This window comes from Lissotriton helveticus, chromosome 11 (genome assembly GCF_964261635.1).
Source record: "Lissotriton helveticus chromosome 11, aLisHel1.1, whole genome shotgun sequence".
NCBI lineage: Eukaryota > Metazoa > Chordata > Amphibia > Caudata > Salamandridae > Lissotriton > Lissotriton helveticus.
In genome coordinates, this window is record NC_136072.1 from 676,129,720 (window position 1) to 676,146,513 (window position 16,794).

The 16,794-nt window shown below is 50.5% G+C and overlaps 1 protein-coding gene across 4 annotated transcripts in view; it reads right to left on the reverse strand.

Annotated features, from left to right (window-relative positions):
• Nucleotides 1–16,794, reverse strand: part of LOC144791082 (disintegrin and metalloproteinase domain-containing protein 9-like) — a 2,835,950-nt gene that overhangs the window by 418,539 nt on the left and 2,400,617 nt on the right. Inside the window, exon 19 of one of the 4 annotated variants that reach the window (XM_078665733.1) lies at nucleotides 5,441–5,493. The exons of the other annotated variants lie outside the window; for them this stretch is intronic. Within the exon in view, the coding sequence (XP_078521859.1) occupies nucleotides 5,441–5,493 (53 nt within the window). The remainder of the gene's footprint in view (nucleotides 1–5,440; nucleotides 5,494–16,794) is intronic. 4 annotated transcript variants of the gene reach the window in all.

Here is a 16,794-nt window from a genome sequence, read left to right on the forward strand (position 1 = left end):
CTCTCCTCCGAATTCCACCAGACCAGTAGGGAGCGGGAAAGGCATCAGTGTGGACCCAGTGAGGTCACCCTCAGATAGCCCCGGGCTGCAGGAGTGCGCTGCTGATCTGACAGGCCCGATATACGCTGTGCTGCACCCCCAGGAGCAGTACCGCCCCCAACAAACCTCACTTCAGCACGGCAGCCCTCCGGGTGGGTGGGGGGGGGCGGAGTTGCAGTGGTGAGAGTGCTGGGGGCCAATATCTCCCGACTCCGGTCTCAGCGCCAATGCGGAGGGAGAATCGAATTGAAGGCCTGAACCCTTCAATCCTCCGGGCTCAGGCAGGGGTGCAGGTTCCTACCAAGGCCCCAGACGCGATGATGCCCAATGGGTTTTGGGCATCATTATGTAGGGGTCAGGACGACTGCATCAGAAGTGAGATCGGTTGGTCCGACTGCCTCAGACAGGACTGTGGAGGCACTTCCGACCGACATTGTAAGTGGCCCCTAAGTGTTGAATATGTAACAAACAGCAAGTTTGCATTCCAAATAAGAAAACGTATAGCCATAGCCTATGTACCAACAACAGAAGTAGCAAACTACTAAAATGTACTCATAGAAAGCACCTTTCACCAAGCAAACAAATCCAAACTAACACCCCTGCTCAATTATTTTGAAGATACATAGGTAGGAAGACCACATCTGGACACCAAAGACAACCCAAATTCCACATCCCCTGTTGGAATGTCTATGAAAGCACCCTAGCACGAAAGGTTAAAACAAATATTGCAGTGGAAGGATGGCATAATGCCTCGCATGACACAATAGGAAGATTACAACCAGCTCTCCACAAACTAATCAAGTTAGCAGGATATGCCCAGAAGGGGGTCCCTTGCACACTTTGCCACTGAATTCAAGCTAGCCTGGCTGAGTTATGAAGGGTGTTACTCAGAAACCGGTCCCAAAGTGCTTGTTTCCGGTTCAGGGAAGACCTGGCATGGCAGTTTGGGCTGGACTGTTCCCATGAGGCACAGGGTCAAGACTGATTTGCATATAGCTGGGTCTAAACTGAGGTGGCGAAGTGAGCTAAAGAATGATGATGGATTCAACCCAGATCTGAAACTGGGGATGAGTGTCTGAAAAGTTTCAGTGCTCCATCCACCATCTCCTTGGGTTTGCTTTTTTCGCCTTAAGGAGGCAGGGAATGCCCAGAGGTGGGTCCCTTGCTCACTTTGCCACTGGATTCAAGCTGGCCTGGCTGATGAAGGGTGTTACCCAGAAACCGATCCCAGGATGCTTGTTTCTGGTTCAGGGAAGAGCTGGCTTTGCAGTTTGGGCTGGAATGTTCCCATTAGGCACAGGGTCAAAACTGATTTGCATATAGCTGGGTCTGAACTGAGGTGGCGAAATGAGCTAAGGAATGATGATGGATTCAACCCCGATCTGGCACTCGGGGTGAGTGTTTGAAAAGTTTCAGCGCTCCATCCATCATCATCTTGTGTTTGCTTTGTTCGCTGTATGTTGGCATGGGATGCCCAGACGTGGGTCCCTTGCTCACTTTGCCACTGGATTCAAGCTAGTCTGGCTTGTGAAGGGTGTTACCCAGTATGAATGAATACATTTCATTAAAAAAAATCATAAAAGGGTGGGGAACCACTATTCATGAAATGTACATTTTGGAGTAAAAACAGGTGAGTATAAAACATACAGACAATACCATAAGTGAGTTTCTGGACGAGGTGTACTAAAACGAATTAAGTTAGTTAATGGTTTCCTTTTTTTCTTGCTCTGTTGCTGCGTTTTTTGGGAATTTTATGGCTTTACAGGACAGTTGGATTGATAGTCCTCCGAGGCATTGGATGATGGCTACTCTACATGACTGGACCGTTCTTCAGGTCTCTGCCAGGGAAGGGCAGATGCATAGTAAGTGTAAAAAAGACTCGTCCAAACCTCCGCATAAGCGACATTCCTTGGATTGCCAGGGGTATTTTCATTTTGGTGTCAAGTCTTTTGATGGAAATTACCCCAGCCGCAGTAGCGTTAGATAGTGCTTTTTCTCCTGGGTTTAAGTGGTCTAGCAGGTATGGTTGAGGTTTCAGCCACTGGTAGCCTTGGATTATGGCCCAGGCATGTTTTTTTTTTAGAAAGCCGTTTTGTCTATTAATAAGGATTTCCCTTTGATTGCCTTGTTCACTACGGTTTCGAAACTGGAATAGGTGGGGAGGGTAAGCCAGGCCTCCTCTAGCTGCAATGCCACGAGGGAATCCTTCAGAACACTGAACGTTGAGTTGTTTAGCCTGGCTTGGGTTTCGATTTCCTCCCAACATCGATGCGCAAGGATTTTGTCCTCTGCATCCCTCATTCTCCAGTAGTATTTGGCTAATGCCCCTTGTCTGTTGGGAGTCTGGTTTCTTAGTCCATACTCGAGTCGAATTTGGGATTGTGAAATATGTTGGGGGATTGAGAACAGGTCCTTAAAGAAGGTTGATTGTGCTGAGTTTAAGGAGATGGCGTCTTTCAGGTTTAGAATTTCCGAGCCGTACGAGATCGAGGGTAGGAATTTTGCTGAAATGGCTTTAAGCAAACGACCTGTAGAACAGCCTGTAAGTTTTTTCTTTAAGACTCTGAATGCAAACTGCAGTTGTTTAGCTCTGGTACAGCCTTGTCCCAATTGTAATTTGAAATTGAGGTTGTGGTCTATTTGGAAACCTAGATATTTGTATGAGTCTACCAGGGACAGAGGTTGTCCATCCAGGTGCCAGATGAATTTGCGGTGTGCCTTTGTTTTGACTCGTCTGGCAAAACACATCACATTTGTTTTTTGGAGGTTGATGGTTAGTTGGGCATTGATGGTATAAGCTCCTAGTTTGGTGATGAGTCGCTGCAGGCCTACAGGTGTTTGTGCAAGGAGCACAATGTCATCCGTGTATTGTAAACTGGGTGCGAGACGTTACCCAGTTTTGGGGGGGTCAGATTGAATTAACCTTAGTTGTTTATCAAGGTAGGCAGTGTAGATGTTAAAGAGGCAGTGTGCCAGCACACACCCTTGTTTTAACCCAATAAGGGTTTGGAACTTTTTGGTTATGCTGTGCCCGTCTCCTTTCCTGACCTGAACCCACGTCTGGAAATACAAGTTGATTATGGCGTCCAAGAGTTTGGTTGGGACACCCCAGTTATGCATTTTTACCCATAGATTGGCTCTCTGGACTTTGTCAAAGGCTGCTTTACGGTCTATGAATCATGCGTACAAAGGCCTGGATTTTGCGAGAGCTTGGTTGGCTAGCAGAGTGACCGCGGAGATGTTCGCGAGTGTGCCCATCCCTGCCCTGAATCCTGTTTGGGTGTAGGGAATGAGGTTACTTCTTCTGACCCAGTCCTCCAAGTCAGCCAACAAGTTTGATGCATACATTTATGCCTCCACGTCGATTAAGGCTATCAGACGGTAGTTGGATGGGTCGGAACGGGCACCCGACTTGTGTATTGGGTTCACAATACTGCCTCTCCAAGAGTCTGGGATGGTACAGGATGCTAGGATGGAAGAGAAAAGTGGCGTGAGGAGTTTGGACCAGAATGAAGAATTATGCCGGAACAGGGCGTTTGGCAACCCGTTGAGTCCTGGAGCTCCCTCCGGTCTCAGTTTTTTAATGATTTACCCAGAAACCGGTCCCAGGATGCTTGTTTCCAGTTTAGGGAAGCCCTGCTTGGCAGTTCAGGCTGGACTGGTCCCATGAGGCAAAGAGTCAAGACTGATTTGCATATAGCTGGGTCTGAACTGAGCTGGCGAAGTGAGCTAAAGAATGATGATGGATTTAACCCAGATCTGCAACTGGGAGTGAGTGTCTGAAAAGTTTCAGTGCTCCATCCATCATCTTCTTGTGTTTGCTTTGTTCACCCTAAGTAGGCAGGGTATGTCCAGACGTGTGTCCCATGCTCACTTTGCCACTGGATTCAACCTAGTCTGGCTGATGAAGGGTGTTAGCCAGAAACCGGTCCCAGGATGCTTGTTTCCGGTTCAGGGTAGACCTGGCTTGGCATTTCGTGCTGGACTGTTCCCATTAGGCACAGGGTCAAAGCTAATTTGCATAAAGCTGGGTCTGAACTAAGGTGGCAAAATGAGCTAAAGAATGATGATGGATTCAAACCCAGATCTGTGACTGGGGGTGAGTGTCAGAAAAATGTCACCGCTGCGTCCATCCTCTCCTTGTGTTTGCTTTGTTTGCCCTGGGGGGCACCATAGGTGCTGCCCAGGCACCTATTGTGACCCCCTACATATCCCTGCAGCATGTGGCAGGCTCTGCATGGTGCCTGCCATATAGTGCAGGGATACCTATAGAGTGTGTTTTTGTGTGTGCTGCATCCCGCAGCACATGTCACATTACCCAAAGGTACACATTGCGACCAACTTAAAGACGATTGCATCGTGATACCAATTGAGGGTCCACCGACAGCTAATCGGGCGTTCCCGTTTCCGAAAGGATGATGGTTAACCGCCATCCTAATCAGGCCCATAATTATTAAATAAAAAAAATAAAAAAAATCATAAACAAAAACATTTCCCACCCATAATATTTAAAAATAACTTACTCTTTTGTAGCCGTAGAACGTCCTCAAAAACGTAGAAATTCAAACGATCTCCAACCAAATCTGAATCCATGAAAATAGTAAAGCCCCAGAAAAATGTAAAAATGCAGCGGTAAAAACGGATCTAACAACGCAATGCTCTCAATAACAAAACTCTCAAAAACCTGAAAAATAGATTTAGAAAAAGAAACCTCCAGCAAACCCAATTTTTTTTTAAAGTATAGTGTTTCAATGAAACTAAATATAATTTTTCTTTTTGTAAAAAACTCCAAAACAAACCTACATTTAACAGTCTAAGGGCCTGAAAACGGTGGTGGGGAGACCGGGCTCTAGACAGGTTGTCGATGGTGGTGTCCCCGCCATCGTAACCAAGTTCACCGCCCACCACATTAGGATGGCGCGCTGTGTGTTGGCTGTCGGGAAGACTGACCGCCATGCACCTGATGGGCTCCTTGAGCCCAACGGTTTGTTGGAGGGAATTGGCACTACAATGGTGGCCGTACCTGCCAGGCACCGCCGTAGGGATTACAATGCCCCTTTCGGCCTGCCTTTTAATGGTGGGTAAACCGCCATTGGAAAGGTGGAAAGGGGCTATCGGGGCCCGTTGCGGACCCCTTTCTCCTTTCCCTAGACATGGGACCTGGGGGGCACCATCTGCTAGTTACAGGATGGTGCCTGCCGCATAGTGCAGTGATATGTGCAGTGTCCCCTTTTTGTCTTCCAGAGTGAGCTGCCATGGTGGCAGTCGCATTGTAATGTCTGTGTTGGGCAGTCCCGTTTCTGATATCTCATCGTTATCAGCCCCTAAGTACCCTAACTAAACTCCTACCAACTCCTATTTGCCCCAAAATTACCTTAAAATTAGTATAACACAAACTTACCTTAAGCAACGAAACACAGCTCCCAACCACAAGGTTCCCTCTTCCAAAATAACCTAAAAATGAAATAGATATAAAAAAAAGCAAAAAAGCAATCCCCAAAAAAATGACAGAGTTATAAAACGGGGAAAAAAACACTATTTCCCAATAGACAAGAAGAACAAGTTACTTACCTTCGGTAACGATATATCTGTAAGGGACATAGATTAGTTATAGATTCCTTACCTTTTTTTTTTTTTTTAAACATTTTTATTGTTGCCATCACATAGTATAGAATAATGGTGAATACTTCTTCAGAGCAGCGTCAACATTCAGCCGCCCACAAGCAATAGAGCAACTTTTACATTTTACCCCCCCCAACTTTAAAACTTGCTACATCAAGGGTCAAAGTACACTATCCGTGTCAGCAATCCATTACAATAATTGGCGTGTTCAAAGGCATCTAGCAGTATTTTATGCAATCACTGTTAAAAATCTAGCCTGCACACAGTTCCCATGGTCTCGCGTCATGAGCTGTTTCCGATCCCTACTCCTCGCTCCCTCCCACTAACCCATATCCTCCTCTTCTCCTGAGCTGTCCCCATCTTCCTCTTCAGGAAGAGGTTCACAAATGTCCCCTCTGTAAGTGTTCCATGGTGTCCAAATTTTGTTCCATTTGCGTGGATTAAGTCTCTGTTGGTACACCGCCCTTTCCGTCACCATAAGCATGTCCATGTTTCTACACCACTGCCCCAGTGTCGGTGTCTCCAGTGCCCCCCAATTTTTGGCGATATCTCGCTTTGCCATCATCACACCAATGATCACCCAACTTTTCGCATACAGTGACATGTCTGTTGGGCCCCATATATTCAGTAGGCAAACCCTAGGGTCAGGCGTGAACGGGTTCTGGAGGGTCTGGCTTATCGTGCGTGTTACCCGCCTCCAGTATTCTTGTATATTAGGACAGGTCCATACAGTGTGGAACAGTGTACCCTCCTCCCCACAATTCCTCAGACAATACGGGTGTTCTGCCCTATGTATTTTATGTAGTGTCGTGCGGGTGTAGTAAACCCTATGTAAAAGTTTAAATTGGACTAATCTGAACCGGGTGGAAATACCTGCCTCCCTGGGTGATGCCAGAGCTGCGTTCCAGTCCGCCTCATCCAGATCCCCGATCTCTTCTTCCCAGTATTCCTTCAGCTTCCCTAATGGATCCGGTAGGTTGTTCAGTAGTTTGCGGTAGGTGAGGGAGGTTGCACTCGACTCCATATAGTCCGTAAGCAGTCGGTCCTCTAACGGAGCCGACTCCGGAACAGTCACACCCGGCTCCAACACAGACATGAGTGCATGCCTAATTTGAATGTATCTGTACGTTTCAGTCACCCCAAGGTCATACTGCTCCCTCAGGGTCGCAAAGGAGATCACGCCCTCTCCAGTCCATAGATTGCCCACCGTGGAGATTCCGATGTTATCCCATTGATCAAACCCTTTAGAACTGCGCAGGTTACCGAGGGCCTTGGCATCCCATAGTGGTGTGAGTTTAGTAATCACTCCCTCCCATGCCAGCCGCCTCTGAGCTTTGTGCCATATAGCTACAGTGTGTTTGGTAGGACCTTCCAGCTTCCTCACCATCCCTTTGTTGTAGAGTGGGGCCAGGAGGGTGGTCGTGCCCAGTTGGTGTCTATCCGCCACGTAAGCCGGGTCATCCTGCGCCGCATGGACCCACTGGTTGATCACCTTAAGGTGAGCTGCCCAATAGTACAATTCAAGGTTGGGGAGGGCTATCCCCCCACTATACCAGTCCCTAGTTAATTTCAACTGTGCTACCCTGGCCGGTTTGCCTCCCCACAGGAGGTCTGACAGTTGCGCCGACACGTGGCGGAAGAACGACATGGGGACCATTGCCGGCGTATTTTCCAGGACATATAGGAACCGAGGCAGCGCCAACATCTTAAAGAGCGCCGCCCTACCTAGAAGTGTCAATGGGAGATTCTTCCAGTGGCGCACGTCCGCCCGCAGCCTGTCCAGCTGGGGCTTAAGGTTCAGGTCTAGAAAGGTTGTATGTTCCTTTGTAATTTGAATCCCCAGGTACTTAAAGGAGATGGGTTCTACGAGCAACTGGCAATCCAAAGGTAGGACCGGAAGGTCGCCCTGTACCATATAAATTATGGACTTGGACCAGTTAAGTTTATAGCCTGAAGCTGCACCGTGACTCTCGCACAGCGCCAGTAAGGCCGGGATACAGTTCGTGAGGTCCATGAGGTAGACGAGCATGTCGTCGGCGTATAGGGAAACTCTATCTTCCCATCTTCCTCCCCACTGTATGCCTTTCAGCAGCTGGGTGGTTCTGATAATCGTGGCCAGGGGTTCCAGCACTAAGGCGAATAATAGCGGTGACAACGGGCACCCCTGTCTCGTGCCCCTTGCCAGCGGAAGCTCCCTCGAGATATGTCCGTTCGCAGTCCCCCTTGCCACGGGATCGGTGTACAGTAACCTGACCCATGATATGAACTTCGAGCCAACGCCCATGTGTTCCAGGACCGCAAAGAGATAGCGCCACTCCACCATGTCAAACGCCATTTTGGCATCTAATGACAGCACCGCTGCTGGCTCCTCCAACTGTGGGGCTCGGGCCAGTACCCCGTGCAGCCGTCGCAAATTAAGCGCGGTACTCCGGTGTGGCATAAAGCCCGACTGGTCTGGGTGTATCAGGTGCGCCAGATAGGGCAGCAGTCTGGTTGCCAATAGTTTTGCCAGAATTTTATTCTCGGCGTTGAGGAGGGAGATCGGGCGGTACGATCCGCACTCCTCAGGGGGTTTGCCGGGCTTAGGTATTGCGATGATAGTGGCTGAGCGCTGATCAGGAGGCAATCTCCCCTGCTCCTGGCATTCCGTAAACATATGGAGCAATGGTGTGGACAGCGTTTCGGACATGAGTTTGTACCATTCTATCGGCACACCATTGGGGCCCAGCGCTTTCCCTGGGTGTAATGCCGCTATGGCTAACTGTATTTCTTCAGCCGTCAGGTCGGAGTCAAGCTCGTCCCGTTGGTCTTGTGGGAGAGTGCGGGTAGGCACTCCTATGAGAGAGCCCTCCGCCATTTCTCGTGTGACCTCGTACTCAGGGGAGTATACGGAGTGAAAATGGTCCGCCAGGAGGTCTACTATTCGCGCTGGACTGGTATGTATCTCACCGCTAAGGTCCTTCAGTTGCAGTATGGCCCTCTGGCTTCCCCGCGTCTTCTCCAGCCACGCCAGGAGTTTCCCTGCTTTATCTCCTACGTCATACACCCTACTCGTTGTTGCTGACATATTGTCTCTTACCCTGCGGCGTACAAAGTCGGTGTGACGCTGCTGGCACAGTCGGAGCGTGTGTTGGGTAGCCCCAGTTGGATTCCCCTCGTGGTCTCGTGTTGCCTTGTCAAGGTGTTCCTCTAGATCTATCAATTCCTGACGCTGTGTGCGCTTGTGCTGCGAAATCGCTGAGATCGCCTGCCCGCGAAGAACCGTCTTGTAGGCCTCCCACAGAACTGTATGTGACGCCACCGAACCTGCATTTTCAGTGAGGTAAGAACGCGTACCTCTCTTCAGCGCCCTGGCAATGCCCGGTTCCTTGAGGTATCCCGGGTAAATAGGGTAGACTCGTCTATGGGTTCGGTCCGGACTGGACAAAGTCAGTGTCAGCGGGGAGTGATCGGAGACCCCTCGAGGTCTGATCTGAGAGTCAGTGAAATTGAGGAGGCCCCCCCCCCAACGTCAGGAAATAATCAATCCGTGATAGGCTGTCATGAACTGCCGAGTAGTATGTATAATGCCTTTCTCCTGGGTGGAAACGCCTCCATATGTCTATTAAACCCTGTGCTTCCATGAAGTCATGCAATCTGGAGGGCCCCGGGGTTTGTGTACGCACTGGGTGGCGATCTAGGGAGTCGTGTGCCACTGCATTGAAATCACCTCCCACGATAAGATCCCCTTCTGGAAGATCTAATAAAAATTTCCCCAGGTCTGGGAGAGCTATGGTGTGCAGGGCCGGTGGGATGTACACCGAAACCACGTTGAGCGGTTTACCTTCCCACTGCCCATGTATCGCCGCAAAGCGCCCCTGAGTGTCACTGCTAATTGATTTGGTTATGAACCTGGACGAGCGATGCATCAATATCCCTGTGCCCCGGGACCCTCTAGTAAACTCGGAGTGGACTACCATGCTGTATCCTTTCCTATCTAGGGCCCGTGTGGCTGTGCCAGTGAGGTGTGTTTCCTGTAGTAGGACCAGGGCGGGAATCAACCTTTTTATGCTCTGTAGGACCAGCCCCCGTTTAACTTTGTCTCCCAGGCCTCTCACGTTCCAGGACATGAGGCTCAACGGGGATGCCTGCCCCATATTAGTGCCCCCCCCATCATGATTGGGTGTGTGGAAGGACAATTTGCGCGCGCGGAGGATCCGGAAACCTGTGACGTGAGCCTGTGCGCTGTGCCGCGACACTACCATTCTACTCTCGTGTGCCCCACCGTAGCTATCTTGACCCTGTGCACAAACTAAGAACCAAAACCCCATCCTACCCCCAACTCCCCCCCTCCCTGCCCCCCTGCTCAACGGACTCAAAACTGCCCGCCCCCCCAACTCAGCAGAGTGCCTGACCCCAACCCCCAACATAGTACTTGCTCGCTGGGGTGAAGGACTCTCCGTAGTCAGCGGCCCCCTTCCTCAGCTGCGGAGGCCCCTCCGCCCAGTGTCCAAGGCGGCCCTGCCAGTCATCGTTGTCCTCAGTTCAGCCAGAGATCAGCAGTGACTTATTGTTCCCGGTTGGCGCTGTCTTCATGAGGTTCAGATGAAAGGGAACGTGTCTCTGTATCTTCGTCGTTGGTGTGGGAGCCTTGTCGGGATCCAGCAGCACGATGTTTGTTCTGCCTGTTGACGCGACGAGGGAGGCCCGCTGTCCTCCACCCCTCCAGCCATTCCTGCGCCACCTCTGGGGAATCAAAAAACCAAGTTTTGTTGTCTGCTACGACCCGAAGTTTGGCCGGGAAAAGCATTGAGTACGGGATTTCCCTGGCTCTTAGTTCCTTTTTGACTTCGAAAAAGGTTCTCCTCCTCCGTGCAACCTCGGCTGTGTAGTCCGGAAAGAATGCCAGTGTAGCATTTTGTATCTTTATAGGGGGCGAGTTCCTCGCCGCTTGCAGGATGGCGTCTCGATCCCTGAAATTGAAGAGCCTCGCTATGATCGGCCTGGGGTTAGCGCCCGTCTTATGGCGTCCCCCCGGGACCCGGTGAGCCCTTTCCACTGTGAAGAAGGCAGACAGTCCTTTGGGCTTTAGGGTCTCCTTGATTAGGGTCTCCACATATAGATCCATCGCCCTCGTGTCTTCTGATTCCGGCACACCTATAATACGGATGTTGTTCCGCCTCGAGCGCCCTTCCTGGTCATCGAGCTTGTCACGCAGTTCCTTATTTTCTTTTGTGATGCGCTCCATAGTAATCTGTAGCTCTGAGACGTCTTCAACCAAGGATTTGGTCACCACCTCCATATTATTTACCTTCTCCGTCATCTTATGAAAGTCCGCCCTTATAAGTGTGATCTCGGCCGAGATCGACCCCACCGTGGCTTGCACCTGCGTGAGGGCCCTCATGACGTCATCTATGGTCGCCTTCTTGCCACCAGTCGCTTCGGCAGTCTTGCCCGTTTGTGATTTGGCGTCCGGCGAGGGCGAGCCGGGCTTGTCGTATGCAAACCGGTCCAGGCGCGACTGCGCCGCCACGTTTTTCGGCCCTCTGCCGGCCATCTTGGTTGCGGGTCTCGCCAAAGGTGGATGTAGCCGGTGCCCCCTGAGCCAGTCCAACTGGTCGTCCGTGTGTTACCCTTGGTGCCACCGGGGTCGCTCCAATCTTCCTTTCCCTAGGCAGTCACCGGGCACAATCCAGGGGCCCACGCTGTGTTCAGAGACTAGGTGTGTCCCCTGTGAATTTTGTGGCACCTGCGGCTAGTGACTACCGCCGATATTACAGGGTCTCCGCAGTCTGGTGTTGCCCTTACAGTTTTGGGGGGGTGTGATTGCCAGCTGAGTCTCAGACCCCTTCGTGGGGCAGTGGACAGTCTAATTTCACCCTGCAAGGGCGTCCGTCGCTCCCCTCCTATCCCACGTGTGCCTCCCTTATCCTGTGGCCGTCGGATCTATCACCTGGTTCCCTTGGTGTTGATGTGGGGCCCGTGACACCGCCAGGTCGACCTATCCGGATTTAGATGAGTGTCCCGTGAAGACGCTCTCCCGCTCTCGGGGTCCGCACCGGGTGGAGGCGCAATCAGGTCTAATGTGCGCCCGGATCCCCCGCCTCTCAGTGCGCCCTCGGTCAGCGGGGGGTTCTAGGCGCTACACTGCGGTCAATCAGACCGCGCGGATTCTCCCGCCGCCTGTTCCAGAGCTCTGGCCGCCGCGCCAGGTCTGTAGCGGCCGAGGCAGGGCTGCACAGCAACTCAAGATGGCGGTCACTAGCCCCGATGTCTCCGCACTGGGCGCTGTACTCCGCTCCTGTCGGCCGTCCAGGTCACTCGCCTCCTCACCTCAGACGGGCCCCCAGGCATGCACTCCGGGCTCCCGAAGTCCGGTGGTAGAGGCTGGGCGCCCCGGTTTCTTCTCCGCCGTCGCTGTCCGTGGCCGGGCACTTCCGGTGATTCTCTGCCCGGGACAGTCCACTTCCTGCCAGGGCCGTCGCGCACACTGCTCCCCGGCCCGGATGTTGCACACAGGCCCACACGGGGAACGATCAAAACTGCTCTTCCCGACCTCGGATTAAGGTCCCGCTGGTCCGGTTGACTGCCGCCCGGTCCTGGGCTTCGTTGCCTTCCCGCCTGGGAGTTTCTGTCGAAGGATAAATGATCGGATTGATCAGGGAGCCGCTTTAGTCACGGAGCTCTCCTCCTAAGCTGCCGCCATCACCGGCTGCTAGCCACGCCCCCCCGATTCCTTACCTTTTGAATTACCCCCAGGCGTCAGACTGGATCCTGAGAATTTTTTTGTCTGCTGTACCCCTGCGCATCGAAAGGTGGCGTGGGTCGGCTCCACGTTCGTGGTTGGCGTCGTAGTTGCTGGGATGACATTGTGGTAGCTACTTTGAGGCCACCCTCATGCGCTGCCGTCAGTTCTTTTACATGACATTCTTTTACATGACATTCCACGCCAGAAGGGCAGAGCTATGCAAGACACTGAACCCTGGTGTACAAAACTAGGGCCCTAAAATGATTCCCTGAACCTAGAAGTCAGTTCGCAGAACGGGGAGGATGGGTGGGGCGGTAAAGAATCTATAACTAATCTATGTCTCTTACAGATATATTGTTACCAAAGGTAAGTAACTTGTTCATCTGAAAGAGACAATTGGTTAAAGATTCCTTACCTTTTGTATAGATATATCTGCAATACCAACCCTGGAAATTGGTCTGTGAACCAAGTACACACCAGAGAACCCTGGAGAACAGAATGGCCGAAGAAACCGTCTCTCCGGACTTGGCTGTCCATGCAGTAGTGTTTTGTGAACATGTGCAGAGATGCCCACGTAGCTGCCTGACAGATTTCATTGAGGGTGACTCGATGTCCCAAAGCAGTGGTAGCTGCTGTCACCCTGGTGGAATGGGCGCGCAGTCCCACTGGAGGCTCCTTCTTTGCTAAAGAGTAGCAAGCTTTGACAGATGGCTACTTCCTGGGGGGAATTATGAGGTCGCACTCTACTCCAAGCCAGGTAAACACCAACTCACGGGACCGACTCAACACTCAGTACAGATGTGGCACATTGCTCAGCGGAAACTAGGGTGGTCAGATGTCCTCACTATGTCAACGTAATCACAAGAGGAGGTACCCCTGATCTACGTCACAGGGAAGGGGGTCGTTACATGTGGAAAAAAGTGTTGAGTCCCTGTTTAGTGACTAGTGGATTCGATTCACTAGGGTTATCAATCCTAGAGGTATGGCTTGCAATAAAGTCAAACTTATTTACCAAACTGAAATGGAAACATTTTGAAGGCAAAGTGGACACTTGAACTAAAAACTCAATAATGATCTGTGTATAAATGTATCAAACAAACCAAATTTTATAAAAAAGATCTCTGAATTTATTTGTACCTCCCAACTGGGTTACAATCTAAAATCAAATCGATAGTATCAATAAACAAATTAAAACAACCACAATCGGTGGTGATGCAATGAATATTTTAAACAGTCAAAGTTAAAAACAGACTGTTTTTAACTTTGACTGTTTAAAATATTCATTGCATCACCACCGATTGTGGTTGTTTTAATTTGTTTATTGATACTATCGATTTGATTTTAGATTGTAACCCAGTTGGGAGGTACAAATAAATTCAGAGATCTTTTTTTATAAAATTTGGTTTGTTTGATACATTTATACACAGATCATTATTGAGTTTTTAGTTCAAGTGTCCACTTTGCCTTCAAAATGTTTCCATTTCAGTTTGGTAAATAAGTTTGACTTTATTGCAAGCCATACCTCTAGGATTGATAACCCTAGTGAATCGAATCCACTAGTCACTAAACAGGGACTCAACACTTTTTTCTCACTATGTCAACTCCACTATGGGCCACCGAAAAACTTGGCACCCTGGGGCGCACCAAGGGGTTCCGTAACTGGGGCCTGATAGGAATCTCACAAATCAGAGACCTCTGGGGCCCTAAAGGAATCCACACGTTCACCCACTTGCAAGAAACATACAACCTAGCTCATACCGAACACTTCAGGTACATGCAAGTGCGACATTCCCTGCAGGCGAACATTCCACCAGAGACTACACTGCCTCAGGCCTCCCCACTAGAAGACAGATTATTAGACGGGCACATTCCAGAACACGCCATCGCTCTCACATACAAAAAATTAATCAACAATCCCCCCTACACGCTCCTTCCCCTAAAAGGGAAATGGGTCGCTGACGGGCTAGAGATAGATGAGGAAGAATGGATATATGCTCTTGCCTCACCTAGGGAGGTGGCGATCTCGGCCCGATTGCGGTTAATCCAACTGAAAATCCTTCACAGAGTGTATATCTCATGTACCAGGCTACAAGCGATGGGGAGAGGAGGAGAAGGGCTTTGCAGAAGGGGATGTGGAGGGACAGGCACCTTCTTCCATATACTGTGGGACTGTCCGAAAGTGCAAAGATACTGGAGACGGGTGGTGCAGTTTATGCGGGAGGTGTGGGACGTAGAGATCCGCCTGGAGGCTAAGAGATGTCTCCTGAATATTTGGGAGCCCACGGACCTGTCTCCAAAGGGGAAAATCTGGGTGACACTTGGGCAGATGGTGGCAAAGAGAAACATTGCTAGATTGTGGGGAGCCCCAAATCCACCGAAACTGATAGACTGGCAAAGCGACATGGATTGGTGCATGCTGCAAGAAAAGACTGTATATACAGCGAGAGGGTGCCCCCGCAAATGGGGAGAAGTCTGGTCAAGCTGGAACGAATTTAGGGGAAACATATGCGAGCCTCCCCATGTCCCACAGATCGGCTCGGAAGACATAGACTAAACTGTTTTTTCCTGTGGCCATAACTGCGAGAAATGTATAAATTACAGATGCATTACTGGTGCTGTAACAGATTCGAGACTAATGTAACTTACTGACCATGTTTGTTTCTTTACCTAATAAAAAATAATAAAAAAAAAAAAAAAGAGTAGCAAGCTTTGATGCACAAAACAACCCACCTGCAGATGGTCCGTTTGTGCACAGCCCGACCTTTTTTGGTGCCCACTTAGCCAAGAAAGAGCTGGTCATTCATCCGGAATTGCTTGGTGCAATCCAACTAAAAGGAAAGCGCACATTTTGGATCCGGACGGTGGTGCCTCTCTTCCTCCTAAGAAGGATGGGGAGTCGGAAAGAAGGTGGGCAAAGTGATTGTTTGACCAATGTGGAAAGAAGCAACCACTTTGGGAAGAAAAGAAGGTCAAGTTCGAAGGACAGCCTTGTCCAGATGAACCGCCAGAAAAAGAGGTTTTGAGGAAAGAAGCTGGAACTCACTCACTCTGCAAGCAGGCGTGATGGCAACCAGCAAGGCAGTCTTTATAGTTAGAAGTTTGAAAGGGCAGTTATGGAGCATCTCAAAGGGAGCACACATAAGAAAAGTAAGAAGCAAATTCAAGTCCCCCTGAGGCATTACAAAGGCAACAGGAGGATAAAGAGGAGTAATGCCCTTAAGAAAACGATTTACAACAGGGGACTTGAAAAGGGAAGGCTGTTCAGGAAGTCTAAGGAAGGCTGAAATGGCTGAGAGGTAGCCCTTAAGAGCGCCCAGAGCAGAGCCCTGCTGGGCCAAAGAAAGGAGGAACAAGAGAACCTCAGAAAGTGGGGCGGAAAGGGGATCCACAGCCTTTGCTGTGCACCATGCCACCAATTTGTTCCATCTGCAGTCGTTAGTGGAGGGACGCCTGGCTGCCAAGATAACATCGCAGACTTCAGGAGGAAGGTTGAAGGCTGTCAACTGTCGCTGCTCAAACTCCATGCAAAGAGGTGGAGGCTGGACAGGTTTGGGAGGAGGACTGTCCCTTGCTCCTGCGACAGAAGATCCTCCCGAAGAGGCAGTCTGAGCGGAGGATCAATGGCCATGTGTAATAGCTCGGGATACCAGACTCTTTGTGCCCAATCCAGAGCCACAAGAACGACTTGGGCCCGGTCGCGCTTGATCTTCTTCAGCACTCTGGGCAGAAGTGATATAGGCATATAGAAGACCGCAACCCCACTCGCGTTGAAAAGCGTTGCCTAGCGAGCGCCGCCTTGGAAATTCCAACATGCAGAATTGCTGACATTGCATGTTCTCTTCGGTGGCGAATAGATCACACCAAGGCTCTCCCCACTGCCAAAGAGACCTTGCACCACTTCCGAGTGAAGATGCCATTCATGATCCATCACGCACCTGCGGCTAAGTTCGTCCGCCCTGGTGTTAGTGAACCTGCCAGGTGTTGGACCACCAGGGATATGCCCTGATGTTCCAGCCATGTCCAGAGACGGAGTACCACATGGCAGTGGTGTTTTCTGTGAACACCTGCACTACACTTCCCAGGACAAAGGGAAAGAATGCTTTCAGCACAAGACGGATTGCCTGGAGCTCCAGAAGTTGGATGTGGAAGCCGGACTCCGCCGGAGACCAGAGGCCTCTGATCTCTGCCTTCCCCATGTGGCTGCCCCATCCCAGAAGTGATGCATCGATCTCCACTGTGAACTCTGGTTGGGGAACGGAGAGGGATATGCTGTCTAACCAATCCTGGTTTGTTTGCCACCACTGCAATTGGTGTGCAGTGCCCTCCGAGATCTGGACGCAATCAGACAGGTTAACCTGATGTTCTGCCCACTGGAACTTCAGTTCCCACTGCAGAGCCTGCATATG